General features: G+C 37.0%; 1 protein-coding gene across 1 annotated transcript in view; it reads left to right on the top strand.

Moving 5' to 3' along the window:
* Positions 1–1,329: 1,329 nt before the first annotated feature.
* The window catches only part of CUNH1orf21 (chromosome unknown C1orf21 homolog), a 169,930-nt gene continuing 154,599 nt past the window's right edge, over positions 1,330–16,660 (top strand). Inside the window, exon 1 of the mRNA XM_069074414.1 lies at positions 1,330–1,558. Coding sequence (XP_068930515.1) covers positions 1,465–1,558 — 94 coding nt within the window. The 5' untranslated portion in view covers positions 1,330–1,464. The remainder of the gene's footprint in view (positions 1,559–16,660) is intronic.

Here is a 16,660-nt window from a genome sequence, read left to right on the forward strand (position 1 = left end):
AGATGAAGGAAAAGGTGGAGAGGTCATTTTGGAGAAAAAAAAATTGAAGAAATGCTTCAAGATAGTAGTGAGCATGGTCTGTTGATGGGGCAAGTCAACAGGATGGCCTCACTATATATAGTAAAAGATGTTTATTAAAGAGTAGTAGAAAATAAGGTTGTGAATAAGAAATATGGCATCTTGGGGCGGCCAGGTAGCACAGCAGGTAAGAGCACCGGCTCCAGTGTTGAGAGGACCTGGAGATCGAATCCCGGGCTCAGACACTTAGCACCCACCCAGAGACACCTGGCCGTGTAGCCTTGAGCAAGTTACTTAACCCCAATTGCTTGGGGGCGGCCGGGTGGCTCAGCGAGTGGGAGTACCGGCTCCAGTGTTGGGACGACCTGGAGATCGGATCCCGGGCTCAGACACTCAGCACCACGCCCAGAAATGGCTGGCCGTGTAACCTTGAGCAAGTTGCTTAACCCCGATTGCTTAAAAATATGGCATCTCTTTGGAGGACTTGGAAACCAGACACAAGAGAGCAGGGGAATGACATGATGAAAGCAGAATTTGAAAATTAATCTTCTCTACATTGAACAAAGCATGTGGGGAAAAGGAGTCAGGAAATAAGAGAAAACATTTCAGGAAAACTGAATTCAAACCCTAGCTCTGCTGTGAGTTGATTAAAGCCTCTTTAATAAAAAAAAAAAAAAAAGACAAAAGTTTTTGCAAAAAATTTAACCTTTAAGTTACAAAATTGTGGGGAAAAAATCTGAGTTGATTAAAGTCTCTTAACTTTTCTAGGCCTCAGTTTCCTCACCTGTAAAATGACTTCTTTTGACCACAACAACTCATTAAGGCCATTTATTCTAAGACTTCTACCACATATAATGTGCTTCAATGGAGGGAATACTGGCATCGTTGAAAGTAGTAAGGACAATTAAGAAACTTGGAATTAATAAGACTTTACAATTGTATAGTGTTCTTTTACTGAGTTCACAAAGCATCTTCTTATATATGTAGGCCTGATGTAGATAGTGCAAATTATCCTCATTTTGCATAGAGTTGAAGAAACTAAGCCTTAGGTAAATTAAGTGACTCGTCCAAAGTCTCATTCCTAGTAAGTAGCTGAGCTGGAACAAGAGCCTAAATCAATATTCTTCCCACATAAAGCCATTGTTAAACTGGGGTCCCCCCCCCCGCCCCCCGCCGCTTCCAGATAAGTCTATTATTTTTTACTCTGCTGCTACATTCTATTGCTATTGGTAGATTTAAATCATTGATATATATTGAGCTTTATGTTTTCGTGGTTGCATATATTCTAATCTACCTTTCTCTTTTTTGCAGGTAGAAGCCTCTTGGCCAACTAAACTGGAAGGTGGATTTTTTCTTTTTTTTTTTTTTCCCAAAAACAAAAGTATGTGCCCGTGTCTGTAGAGATGATTTGTCGTTCAGCAAGGCTGGAGCTGACCGAATGAGACTATGGGCTGTGCCTCCGCCAAGCATGTTGCCACTGTTCAGAATGAAGAGGAAGCCCAGAAGGGGAAAAACTATCAGAATGGAGATGTGTTTGCTGGTGAGTCTTCAGAATTGTTCTTTTAAGTCTCTTGAGGCAAAGACAGAAATTCTAATGTTTGAGTTTCTTCGTAATAGTTCTAGAGGTAGTGAGGTGACAAGTCTTGCAGTTACTAATACTATCAAATATGTGGTGTGGCTTTGGGGGAAGGGTTACAGTAAAGCAGAGTATAGAATCAGTGGATCTGTCTGTGGCCGGAGAATATTTGGGTCATTGAGCTTGGGTGAATTCCTCAATCAAGGTATAATACTTTTTTGCAGGTGTGGTTGTGGACTGAGATTTAAGTGATAGTAGAGAGTTATCTTCTATACTCTGAATCAGTGGATAAGAGTAGACAAGAGTGATTTTTACAGTTTACAAAGCATACTTTCACATATAGAGTCTTAGTCCTATGCAGAATAAGGACCGGAAATGTTCTACCTGGCTCCATAGGGTAGAATCGGGTGAAAGAGTTTGAAGTTGTAGAAAAGCAGAGTTAAGTTAGACTTGTAGCAAGAAAATGCTTCCTAATCATCACAGTTTTCCCAAATGGAATTGACTATGTCAAGAGAGGATAGATTTCCCCATTACTGGAAGTCTTCAAGAAAAGGTTAGTTGAACTGTTGTGCTGGGTGGATTAAATGACTGCTATGGGAGGTAGGTTCCTTTTGACCCAGATCTTACAATTCTGGATAGAGTAAGGCTTAAGTCACCCAAATAATCAGGAATGGGTCTGATGTTAGACCCAACTCCTAGTTTTAGAAATACAGATGGTAAGCATGGATTAGCTACCTTCTAAAAATAATGGTCTAGTCAGGTATGGTGGTGCATGCTTAGTCCTTGATCTGGGGACACTGAGGCTGGTAGATCTCTTGAGTTTGGGGGTCCTGAGCTGTAGTAGGTCTAAAGCCAATCAGTATTCACTTTAATCCAACAAAAATATTGTGAAACTCTTAGGAGAGCAGAACCATCAGGCTTCCTGAAATAAACCAGGTCAGAAAAATGAAGTAGGTGAAGTCTTCTGTACCAGTCAGTATCAGGACTGGCCCGTGAATGGCCACTGCCCTTGCAGGCAGGTTGAGATAAGAGAGACCCAGGTACAACTAAAAACTAGAAATGTAATAAAATACACTTAACACTTAAGTGACTCAGTACACTTCAATCATTTTACTATAATTTAGAGGCACTTCAGGATCATGCAGGGTTTCCAAGTCATCATTACCTGAGTTATCATGGCTCCCAGGAAGCAGCCTGAGAGGGTGTTGAAGATGGCATTCTGGTTGACAGCAACCCATTTTTATTGCACTGTTTAACTAATGGTGTTACCAGCTGACATTTGTATAAAATTGCTACCTTACAAAAGCTCTCCTCTGCATCTTTCTTTTGATGAGGGCTCTGCTTGAGATCAGATGTTTCTGTTAATGAGCTGTCTCCTTTGACTGGAGTGGTGAACACTCAGTCATCCTAAAATAACTTCACTATTTTTAGAACCACCAAGTTTTTGTTCCAGTGTGGTGGCTGGGGCACTTGTTTTGTATGGAGTGGAGTCTGCCATGCTGTGTTAGGAGAATTGAGGGGAATCTGAAATCAGGAAGGGAGGGGCCTCTGTTTATACTTGAATTGGAGAATATCTGTTGTTGGGAGTGAAGCTGTTTCCTTTGGCCACTATAAGTAGGAATTTAGTGTTATCCTAAGAGCAATGAAGTAAACCATTAGGGAACCATAATTAATGGAACTTTTAATTAACTTGAATCACTCTAAGAAGAATACTATCAATTAACAAACATGTTTTAGTTATCTACTATGTGAACAAAGCAAATGGAACAGTTCCCCCTCGAGTTTGCATTCTTTGAGGAAGAAAATATGCATATAAAATATATAAACAATATACATATAAGATAAATTTAAGCTGGGGAACTGGAGAGGTCAGAAAGAATAAGTTATATTCATAGAGATTTAGTCTAACCCTCTCTTTTTACATAATGAGGCCCAGAAAAGTTAAAGTATTTGCCTAAATCACATGTGATTATTCAAGCTGGGATCTGAACCTAGACCTCTCATTCCAAAATCAGCACTTTTTCTACTATAAATAAGGCACTGCCCCCTACATTATACTTATTAAGGTTTTAAATACAATTTAGAAAGCTTTTATTTTCAATATGAGTTATGGCAAAAAGGAATTTCTGTTTAACTTTCAGTTATCTGGGAAATTTCTTTTACCCATTCCTCTTTCATTCTAAGTAATCATGATTTTACTATTATGGAAGCATATTTAACGTTAACCCTTTAGGCTACATATTGCAAAATAATAATAAGACATTGCCTTCCTTTAACTATCAGTTCAGAAACCACCCATCCTATGCTAACATCTTTTCATGTCATTCTATCAAAAGTCTAACCAGTTTCTAAAGAGAGAAGCCTATTAGACCCAGGAAATAATGATTAGATTAAGAGAAGGAAGATGTCATTTATTAATTCAATTAGTAAAAGTACATCTTGAGTTCATCTTTGACCAGGTTAAAAGAAGACTTTATTAGAGGAAATAGTTAAAGAGGAACTGATTTTTTTAGGAAAGTGATTCTACAGGGCTCCCTAAAAGTCATGATTATTGTTCTTTTAGAGTCAAAACTTTGCCTAGACTTTGTTCATGTTTGATTCTGATAATTATTTGTCTTCTTGAACTCTATACAATTATAAGTCAAAAATATATTGAGCATAGAAGTTTACAAAGGCATGAGAAAACTTCACTTTTGCATTTCTATTCCTCTAAGCAGATTTGCTTAAAATTAGTATGATTATTTGATAAATCTTTAGCAGGCTTATGCCCCAACTCAAAGTGTTGAACATTTTTTTCTTCCTCATTATACAACCTAAAGTGTAATACCTGTCCAGTTTTGCCTTTAATTAAAAAATGTGCCTTTTAAAATAATTTTCAGTTCACTTGTGTATATTGTTAGATAGATAGACACAGAGACAGAGAGTATATGTATATGTGTGTATATATGTATATATGTGTGTGTATGTATTTGTATATATGTGTGTATGTGTATATATATATATATATACACATATATATATATAATGCAGAGAGAGAGAGAGGTTTCATTCCAAGAGGTAGTCTCATATTCAATTCTAGTGGGTAGGGAGACAATATGTTAGTGTAAAGGTCAGAATTTGCTGCTCTTTCAGAATAAAATTGAATGAGATAATCTATTTTTCACAACAAGGATACAGAGGCTAAAAGACTCCATGCTGAAATGCTGTACATCAAAGATGTCAAATCATAGCCAGATCCAGATGAAAATATAATTGGGAAATGTTTAACAAAATAAACAAAATGCAATAAACCATAGATAATGTTAATATGTGGTCTCTTAAGTCATTCGGTAGATCCTTATGTGCAGTTTGGGGGCAGTTATTTCTATTTGAGTTTGACACCACTGATGTGCAACAAGAAGGAATACTAATTCTCTGAATGTGAATAATAATGTGGGGAATGACCATTTATGTGACAACAAATATGTTCAACAAATAAGGTTAATGGCTTAACCTTAATCATGAGCTTTATTCACCCATCTGCAAGTTACAATGATGTGCTAATCAGGGAGCTTAATTTTTAAAAATCCCAGTAATTTTTCCTCAAAATTCACATTCTTATTAATTAAAAAAACAAAACTACTTAGATGATTGTGGAAGAGGGATTAAAAGAAAAACAGAAATAAAAAGTTGGGAGAAACTTCAACCAGTCAAGACCACACTAAAACTTGATAATCCAATGGGAATTGAGACTCAGAAGTTACTTCATAGGGTTATTTTTGAGGATTAAAATGCCACATTGTGAACTTTAAAGAATTATGCACATTCCACCATCATCATTTGTTTGATTGTGACCTAGGGAAAACAGTGGCATTAACTTCCCTCCAGTTAGTTTAGTTTTTAAGAACAGGAGGGTTATTGCCCACTTTTGAATAAGAAACAGTTAGTTGATGTGGTGGGATCACTTAGAGTTATTTGACATTACTCTATGACTTATCCCTGTGTTCTAGAAGTGATAACTACTTAATCCATTTGCACTGTACTTTTCCTAAACTGCCCCCAAGAGTTTTGATTGAGTAAAGTGACCTTGTTAACTTTTCAAACTGCTGGGTTTTATTTTCATGTGTTGCCAAAGACTTGACAGATTCCATGAAATGTGACACATTGGCCAATGGCTCTAAAGTGTGTATCTGTTTATGTGAGTGAATGTTTTCACACGAAGTCACACTTACCCTGTTTAGTGCTACTCCCCTCAAAAATGTTAATTCCATTTTATTCCTTTTCAAGTCACATGGGGGTGGGAAGAGGAAGAAACAGTGAGTATTAATAAAGTAATTTTGTTTTTTACATAGTAATTTCCATTGATAAAAAGCAGTTTAGTCTTAGTAACCTGATAGCTCCAAATATGTGTGATTTATGTGTGTGTGTATATACGCACACATGTATATATATAAATAAATTAAATGGAACAGATTTCTGAAGATGGTTTCTCTTTGGTGAGTAATGGAAAGTTAAAAATAGCAAATTGGCATTTTGATTTTTGGAAGTTTAGGGAAGTGTTAACTTCATTTACATGGAGTTTATTTTTCATGTTGTTATATATGTGTGTGTGAGCATGCAAATATATATGTGTTTGTATATACATATATATGTGTGTGTGTGTGTGTGTGTGTATATATTTCTTGACCTAGCAGTCAAAATGCAATAACAAGGTGAGAGTGAGCAAGAGTGTCCAAGGGTGAACAGGAGAGTGTCCAGTCAGCATAAAAGGACACAAACCTTTGAGATGGTGTCAGGGATCCTAGGGTCCTGCTAACAGGAATCAGACCTACTTCTGAAAGCTTCATTTCCAAATTTGGAATTTTCCCTTCATCAATAGTTAATGCAGACATGAAAAATGGTCAGCAGATCGATTGAGGTCATTAAGGAGACTTCTGAGTATGCTGCCAAGGTTGGATTTTAAAGGCATGAACCCAGGGCAGTGCTAAGGGTAGCTTAGGGCACATTGGTCATATTCATTCAAGTAATTTATCCTAAGTTTCTAACAATGTGCATAAAAATTAACTACATATTATGAGAGATAATACAGCCTATAGAAAGTACCCTCACAGATTGCTGTTAACTTCCTAATGGACGAATTTAATGCTTTCCCCCTTCAGTCTTTCTTTTTCTTGACCTACTTTCCTCCCTTCACTCTCCCCCTTCCTTATTCTCCTGAGTCTCCTCCTTCATTCCTACCTTCTCTCCCCTATTTATCTTCTTCCTTTTATCTTTTCTTTCTTCTTTCTCTATTCTCATTCTTTCTTTTCTGTCCTTTTTCCATTTTTTCCTGCCCATATTCTTGCTTTCTTTGTCAGATTTTTTACTCAGTGCCCACTGCCTGTAACTATGCTAGCAATGGAGCCGCTGGATATCTCAGTGGATAGAGCAGTTGGCTTGGAATCAGGAAGACTCATTGATGAAGGGAAAATTCCAAATTTGAAAATGAAGCTATGAGTTTTATTCTATTTGGCTCCAGAGGAGAGGATTAGGAACATTGGATGAAAGTTGCAAAGTTGTTGGGGCTATTTTCTGTTAATTTTTTTAAAATTTTATATCCTTCAGTGTTTCCATTGCATAATAATGGAGATTTCAGGAAAATTTCCAAAAGTTAGATCCAAAAATAGAATGATTTGGGTCAAGAGAAGGTGGGTGCTCTGTTCTTTGAGATCTTCAAGCAGAGACTGAATGGCCATGTATCAGTATGTTACAGTGGGAATTCCTGTGGTATTTGCATTGAACTAGATGTTCACTGAAGTCCTTTTCAACTCTTAAATTTTGTGATTCAAGAGTATGATCACTTTCACCAGGCATCTGGAATGTCTTGCTCAATTCAATGTAATTCCTCAAGCATTTATTAAAGGCCTACTCTTAAATTCCAGGTGCTATGCTAATGCCAGGGATACAGAGACAAAATAATAGTTTCTTTCCTCAGGAGGATTCTCTATTCGTTTTTGGTATTTACATAGGGAATGAGGTAGAGAAAATAGTTCATACTTGTGTGGTATTTTAAAGAGACTGAGTCAGTTATTACCGATGTACATTGATTGCCCACCCAAACCTGCCTCCCTGTTCTCTTTTGTACTCCTCTAACTCTTGTGATTGCTGGAATTACACAATTAGAAAAATATCAAATTATATAAGCATGCCTAATTACTGAAAGCTTCTTTATTCAGAATTATAGTGGGTTAGGGCACATATGAATGTCTATTCAACCATATCTTTTCTGCCAGTAGAAGGAAGAATGTGCCCTATATTTGGGATGTCAATAGCAATCCCAAGAGTTATTATAGTAGTCACATTTTCATTGTGTTTTATGGACACAAACTTCTTTACAAAATATATTCTCTCATCTGCACCTCACAACTACCTTCTGAGTTAGGTATATGGTCTTATGTCCATTTCTCTCTCAGAAAACTGATGCCTTAGAGAAGTTGAATGACAAGTAACTAGTAAAGAAGTTTCTGCTCTTTTTGACTCTTAAGCCCAGCATTCTTTTTTTTTTGAGGGGGGGAAGGCAGGGCAATTTGGGGTTAAGTGATTTGCCCAAGGTCACATGGCTAGTAAGTGTGTCAAATATCTAAAGCTGGATTTAAACTCAGGTCCTCCTGACTTCAAGGCTGATGCTCTATTCACTGTGCCACCTAGCTGCACCTTCCCAGCATTCTTTCTATTTACTCTACCATACTACCTCCTGGTTATGAACTAATTCCTATGTTACCTGGCATTGTGACAGTTTCTGTTTTCTCTTTTCACTCTCTACCTCGTTAACTAATTATCAGGATTCTGTGTTTTGTACTCATCTATTTCTTTGATGCTATGTCTTCAGTTAAGTGGAAAATAAGAGTCAATTAAAATGCAACACTGAAGGATCTTTCTGTCCAGAAAAAAAAAAAGATATCTCTTGAGTTCATTATAGTGAATGTTCTGGTAGAATATATGATATAGTGGAAAGAATGCTGGACTTGAGGGCAGGATCTAGATTCAAGTCCTACCTCAGTGACTTAGAGCAACCAGTATGACCATGGGTATGTCAACCTCAGGTTCTCAAAGTCAGTAGTCTGTAAACATTTATTAAATGACTACGAACTGCCGGGCACAGTGTCAAAGGACAGGGTTTGATTAGATAGCCCTCAAAGGTCTCTTCCAGTTCTTAATTTATGAGCCTAAAATCTTCCCAACTTTACAGTCTGCAAGCTTTCCTCAGGCACCTCCTTATGTTGCTTCCTCCTCAGAATTTTTCCTCATTGCTAAGAAAAGGACAAACTTGGCGGTGAAAAAGAAATGACCATTAGATTTTGCCAGTTGCCAGTACCTAGACCCTGGTTATCACTGAAATACTCATAGGGATTTAAGAGCCTAGGTGAGGCCAGAGTCTATGTTTTCGACTGAAGAAATGATTTAGAAAATTCTGAAGAGACGAGGAGGAGGAGGTGAGGTTTCCTTTACTAAGGGGACTGTTCTCTAAAGTAGCCTGTGGTGGAATATCAGATAATCAGTCTTTTGATGTAAGAGTAGCATCTTCCTATATCCTGTGCCAGAGTGTCTGATGTGGTAGAAAACACTCAACTGCTGTTGTAGACACCAATCAGGCAGAATCCTCAAGGACACAATCAGCTTTCTTTTGGGCCCTCACTTCCTGGTGGTGCTTAAGCCAATACAGCCCTTCCCCTTGCTGTGTCCCCAGCCCCAGTTGTTAATATGTTCACATTCTTAATTATTTTGTCTACATCTTATCCTTATTTATCTGTCTGTTGTTATTTCTCAGTAGAATGAAGGTTCTTGAAGGCAGGGTTTCTTTTTGTATCTCCAGTGCCTAAGCACAGCATCTGTCAGAAAGTAAGTATTTAATCAATTCTAGTTACATTGAGTGGAATTGGACTTCTGCTTATATTACTCTTACCTTGTGATTTGGCCTCACTGTGGAGGGAGAGGGGAAGGGGGGAATGGGTCTTAATCTTCAACACTCCCAGAAAATGTCCATCTTGTCAGTCAAATTGGAGCAAATTAATTCATGGAAGACAAACAATTAATATCTGTTGTTTTACATTACCTTCATTTTAAAATATATTCTTGCCCCTTCCCCCCAAAAAGAACCATCCCTTATAACAAGGATTTTATAAAGGTGGAGGTGGAGTGAAGGGAGTGGTAGAGAGAAGCAGTTCAGCAAAATTAACCACATCAACCAAGTTCTACAGTATATATAGGAGGCCTGTGCATTTTCTCGTTTATTTTTCAAGGCCATGTTTAGTCATTATAATTGTTCATAATTCAGTTTCAGCAGGGTTTGGTGTGGTGGTGGTAGCATGTGGTAGATGTGATGCTTTCCATTTACATTGTTATAATTATTTTGTCAATTTCTCTCCCTCTTCACCCCACCCTACCCCCCAATTCTGCTTTCTCTATTTTGCATCAGTTCATGTAAATCTTCCACATGGGAGGCTTTCACATGGCAATTAAGAGTCAGCAGCTAGTATGGGTTACATTTGTTTTGTTAAGAACTTTCTGGGTTCCGTATGTTTACTGTGGTTTTCTCATAGAACTGGAGTATCTGTGAATTTCAGCACTGAAGAACCCTCTTGATCAGATCTATGGGTGCCAGATTTCTCAAGTGTCAGATGGCTTTGACTGGGTTTCTCAGTAATTAAGCTGAGGGAAAAAGCCTAGCCAGTTTACTGAAGGCATGTAACTCCCTGTAAGCTTATCAACACAACAATTCTCTGTTAATTTTGTTGTTTAAAGTAATTTTGTTCCCAGGGATTAGTCTCTTTCTAGCTTGACCTCTACCAGCTTCTTCTTGTCTAGTGTTTATGTGTTCCTGTGTGTTAATTAAGTTAGCAGGCCAGTCTCAGCAGATGATACAGGAAAGATGAATGTAATTGGATTATGCCATATTTATCTCTAATGATTTTAAATCTCTTGACTAAAGAAGAAAAGCAATAAATCTCCCTTTAGTTGATGTTTAGTATTGAAATTTATTTCCCAGGGCATACATTAGTGTGGTAGTGTTTTCTTCCTTTTTCTTCTATTATTATAAGTATTTTTTAAAAGTCAGAGTCATGTGTTACCTTTTCTGACTTGCAGGTATAACACTTTTATTTTTTAAAAGAAAAAAACATCACTCATAAATATAGTATGAAAATTGTAGTTGAAACTCAACTACAGGCAGATTGTTGAGTACTCAGCTATGGATCAGACGCTTTAAAAACAGTAACTTTAATGTTTTGGGTCTTTTTTCTGTTGCCTGCAGGCTTAGGGAATGAAATAGTGCCAGATGGAAGAAAAAACCTGGGGGAAGGGGACAGTACTGTAACATCTCCTGATATTTGGAAATAGCCTTAGGGTAGCTGCATCCAAAAAGCTGCCTGGTATTACTTGTACAGGTGGACAGGCAAATCCCAATTATTTAGCCTTTGATTGTTCTCATTTAAAATGTAGCCAATTACTTAGCCAAAATGAGGGACTGAAACAGGGGACAAGGACTGGCACCAGGTCAGGAATCTGAGAACATAGCATTTTTTAACATCGGTTCGTAACATTTTCAACAACTCTGTGAAGTAGGTTTTCCCTTCACATTCATTTCAAAATGTATCTCTTTTCTTCTCCCATATTCCAGTAAGCCATACTTGCAACAATATAGTCTTTATAAAAGGGAAAGGAGGGGAAAGCAGTTTCAAAGAACTAACCAACACATTAACTGAGTCTGATAGTAGATACAATGTTCCACACTCATAATCGGACTCTGGATGACCTGTTGTTTGGTCTATTATGTGCAATAGGGAATCCTTTCATGTAGGAGTTGGACTAGATGGCCTCTGAAGTCTCATCTATCTCTCAAGTCCTATGATTATTCAATGGTGTCCCACACCAGTAAATTTTCTCATCTTCTCTTGGGAAACAAAATTAGTCCTTTTGTTTACACGCCACTCCGTTTTATTATTTTCTTTTAGAACCCTTCATTTTAAACAAACACTTTGGTTTAAACAATATACTAAAATCTGTTCCAATGATCTTTTCAAAATTCTATTTTATTGGAACCAAATGAGATGAGGCTAAACAAAATTTATTATATATTTATTTTTATATTTTATTTTTATTATATTTTCATTGTATTGTTATTTTATTATTATATTTTATTATATTGTATTTTCAGAATAGTTTCTTCCAAATCTAACATTATTGTAAACAACCCAAGTAGAAGGATTTGATTGTTTGCAAATCTGACTGACTTATGACATAAGTAGGTATTTTATAAATGGAAACAAAATTGTGGCAATAGTTCACCTTATAAATGTTTCCCAATGGTTTTTGTTTCCCATTTATTTTCATAAACCACTATCTAGGTAAGTGTTTTAGTCATATTTTTGCCAAAAAAAATGTTTTAGCCTTCCTTTTAAATTTGCTGTTTTATTGATAAATGCTTTCATAATTTTGTCTAGTAACATAGAATTATTTCTTTAATATGGTCACATATACAATAGACACAAGTTAAAGGTGATTATCATTATCATTGTGTGCCTTTATGTATTTGGGATTTAATATGAGTGAAGCTTATGGATATTTGTTTCATCGTCAGAATTTTGGGTATTTACCCATTTGCTTTTTTGTTTCTTCAAACTTCCGATTATTCTTAATGGGTTTTTTAAAAACACAGGACTATAAACAAACATTGATTCATATCACCTGCATTCTGCTGACACCTATGATTAGTCAGCTGATAATGTGCCTTAAATCATTAAGTGTATTGTTATTCTTGACCATTGAAAATCTAGGTTGATTTTTTTTTTGTTTTAATCAGTACTGAACAATCTACAATAGCTCTCCACATGGGAAGAACACACATGTTACATGTAGTGACAGACAGCAAAGTAAGTTGGTTTGCTGAGTCTGCCATTTTAATTTTTCCTTTCACAAAATTCTAGGGACTGCTTTGGAGGTCTATGAGTTTCAGGGAACACAGTTTGAGAAACGCTGTTCTGCAAGATTCTTGTGACAAATTGTGTGGCCAGACTCATGAAAAAGAGGGTAAATAAAAGGTCTAATCACTCAGAATCTCTGATTTTTCTCTGCTAGCTCTCAAGTTGTAAGATTTCTCAGTTAAATGCTCAGCCACCCACATTAATACCGTGGCTTTAATTATTCATTTTCATTCATCAGACAATTATTAAACACCTACTATGTGCAAGGCTGGTGTTATGCACTGAGAATACAAAGAGGCAGCTAGGGAACATAGTGGGTATGGCACTGTGTGCCTGGAGTTCATCCCCAGAGAACGTGTTAGCTGTTTGACTCTGAGCAAGTAATTTATTAACCTCTCTCTGCCTCAGTTTCTCCAGCTGTGGGGATAATAACATCACCTACTTTGAAGGGTAGTTATAAGGATCAGATGAGATCAGCACTTAGTATGGTATCTAGTACATAGCAGGCACTTAATAGCACATTTAATAATTACTGTAAGTGGGACCTTTGACTCCCACTACATGGCTGGCCCATGTCCTTTTTCCATTCATAAATTTCTCTAATAATGTATTTTATGCTGCTTCTTTTGTGTGGTTCTTTATTGGCAAGATACTAGAGCTTAATCAAGTTGACTATACATCTTTCCATTGCCCTTTGGGTGACCTGTAATTTAAATTCTTCAGAGACTGTGATATTCCATGCTTCATAGTCATCCATAGCATTGTCTGGAGGAATATTGATATAAAAAAGATGGGCCTTTGTTTCAGTAAGAAACTAAACAGATACAATAAGGTAATTGCTTCTCCTGCTTAAATGCTGCACCATAATATAAAAGAGTACTAGACTTAAATCAAGACCTAAGTTTACTTATCAGCCATATGATTTAGGATAAATCAGTTCCTTCTCTAGGTTTTTATATCCTCATCAGAAATATTAAAGTGATTGTACCAGGTGATCTTGTCTAATATTCAGAATTTTAGAGAAATTTAGATGGAAAATTTCATTTAAAACTGGAGAAATCATGAAAAGGTAGATGAAGTGGCAATTCTGAGCCTGATTTTAACTGCAGTGGTGGAAATGGTTAATAATGAGATGGAATCGATGGAAACTAGGAGGGAGTAAGTACTCCATATAAATGTTTACAATAGGTAAGAAGGGGGAGGAAGCCTGCAAAGTTTGATGTGCACCCTGTATTTTTGGAAACTAAATGAATGAATGATGGCCTACCAAGCTTCAAAGACATGAAGTATGAGGCCAGTGATAGATGTTATGTCTGACATTCAGTGACCTACCTAGCTAAAATTGGAGAGCTTCCATTACCAGGTTGACCACAGGATGATGAATTGTGATAGCAATTCTTAAAAATTGTCCACCAAGTCATAGAGGAGGATGCAGTCTGCATTGGTGAAGAGAGTACTCACATTCAAAAAAGCATGGATCCTTAGTCATTTGGAAGATAGATTGGGTTTTTTCCAGCATGGTGCTCGAAGGCAGATCTAGAATTCAATGGGAAAATGAAAATTGAGCAGATTTGGGCTTGGATTAAGATTAAATCCCCCAGCAACTGGAGCTGCCAAACAGGAGAATGTGTTGCCTCAGGCAATCAATAGTGTTAAATCTTTAAGCATAGCTGGAATTTGGGGCATAGAGAAGCTCCTGTGTGGGTGTGGTTTGACATAGATGAGTTCATAAAGTACTTCTCACTCCCAGATCCTGTGATCCCCAAGTCTTTTCTAGCTATAATATTACATTGGTAGATGCAAATGCAAAACAGTCTAAGGATGACTGAACCACTTCCTCTGTATGCTTATGAGAGATGCAGAGTTCAGGACCTCAAAGAGATGACAGTCTTCTGGGGGAGGTAAAGAAAAGCACATAGTAGAGGTGAGATACGGTTGCACGAAATAATTAGAAAAGAAACAAAAAGAGGGACTTTACAAGTTGTTTTACAATAAAGTATTAGATTGATTCTAACCACAATACTTGCATGTACACTGTGCTGATGATGGGCTGTGGGCAATCAGGAAAGGAAAAATGAGTATCAGGTTATGTTATTAGGGAAGGGGGTGGTATAGGAAAGTATGAAGAAAGAAAAGAATTTTCTTCTTTTTGGAAGCTTTTTTTCCTTCAGAAAGTCATAATTATCTCAATCAGTAAATTATGCTTATTAAATTCTAAATTTAAAATAGCAGAACTATGATAATTTGTAAGAATTCTTTTGAAAATCTATTACAAAAGCCTGAGATTTACAAGCTGATATTTAGTTATAAGGTGTGGGAAAAGTCTACCATATGACAAAATTTACTTTACTTTGATAGTTTAACTTTGTGTTTATTATCTGTCAGTTAAAAGATTGATGACAAACTTGATGTGTTTTATAAACGTATTGAAATTTAATGGTGGAACTCATGGAGATTTTTAATTCTTAACTGATAATTGGGATTAAACAATTAGTTCTATCTGTGAGTATTCTATTCATAATGTCAAGTAGAAGACTTGAATTTTACAAATATCTTTTCATTACTTCAAAAGAATTATTGTGAACTGTCCACACCCTAGTTTACCATCTTCTTGAGTTGCCGTGGCCAGGAAAATTAAAATTAAAAGGACTTTTTTGATGGTGCCAAGATGGTAGATGTAGTCTATCACTATTTCTATATTGGAAGCCTTTTCAGCCTGGGAGGGCCTAGTTGGAACTTGTGTCAGCCTTTGAGAACACTCTAAGTCAGTAAATCGTATATAAGTATTTCCTACTGGTATATACATGTTGACCTAGAAAACTACATGTTAACATTATCTATGTGTGATAGTATTTTGACTTATTTTGTTAAATATTTCCCAATTACATTTTAACCTGGCTGGTGCCCAGTTAACCTGCAGATGTTTGACACCTCTGCTCCAAGTCAGAGGTCCTTAATCTTTTTTTGTGTCATTGTTGAATCCTTGTGCTAGTTTCTTCTCTGAATTCACAATAAAATACATAGGATTACATACATGAGATACAAAAGAAATCAACAATATTATCAAAATATTTTAAAATATCAACAGTTATAAAAAAATTTCAAAGTTCAATGACCTCAGGTTAGGAACCTCAGCTCCAGGTGTTCCGGATCTGACCCACTGCTAATGCTTCCTCCATATGTGACCTTGGGCAGATCATTCACCTCTGAAGCTTAGTTTTCTCATCTCTAAAATAAGGGGGTTAGATCACCTCTGGTTAGATCAGGTGACCTCTGGGGTCCCTTTGGGCTCTAGGTATATGATCCTATGATTCTAGTTGAGGAGCTAAGTTCTATGTGCATACAAGGCTCCCTCATCCCTCACAGACAGTATCCAAATCATCTGCACCCCAGCCTTGGGAATTTGCACCAAGGGATACGGAGCACATAAATGGTAAGGTCTGGCTTTTGGTCATACCACATGTGACCCACACTTCCCATGCTGATCAGTTGGCTCTTTACCATGAGGCATCTGATGCCAGTGAGGATCAAAGATTTAAAGAAGTGCCTGTATTGGTGTGGTGGGCCTATTTTAAACTAGATTTCATTATTTCCTATTCTGGAGCCTTAGTGACCAGAATTTCATTTTCATTTATGGTTTACTTACCATCTATACACTTGGGGAAAGGAGTTAGTACTCCAGTGACCAGACTGAGAGATTGAATCAGGGTATATGAAATCAACTGAAGCATCTGAGTTTTTGTTCATTTGTTTCCAATTCTTCATGACCTGTTTGGAGGTTTTCCATTTCCTTCTCCACCTCATTTTACAGAAGAGGAAACTGAGGCAAACGGGGTGAAGCAACTTACCCAGGGTCACACATCTAGTAAATGTCTGAGGCTGGATTTGAACTCAGGTCTTTCTGACTCCAGGCCTGGTGTTCTATCCACTGCACCATCTAACTGCCCAAAGTTTCTAAGTATGAATGCAGATGATGGCTAAAATGGAAATGCCCCCCAGGCAAATAGCTGAATGCTAGGGGGTAAATAACCTCCTTAAATGATGAGCCCTTTCCTTTAAGGATGATTGGTCCTTGACCAGTACCAGGGGTGGTACATAGGAATCATAAAGGCTCATATGAGTCACACAT

Source organism: Petaurus breviceps, unplaced genomic scaffold (assembly GCF_028583685.1).
Source record: "Petaurus breviceps papuanus isolate PSGF00001 unplaced genomic scaffold, PetGlider_PUasm1.0 90895, whole genome shotgun sequence".
Lineage (NCBI taxonomy): Eukaryota > Metazoa > Chordata > Mammalia > Diprotodontia > Petauridae > Petaurus > Petaurus breviceps.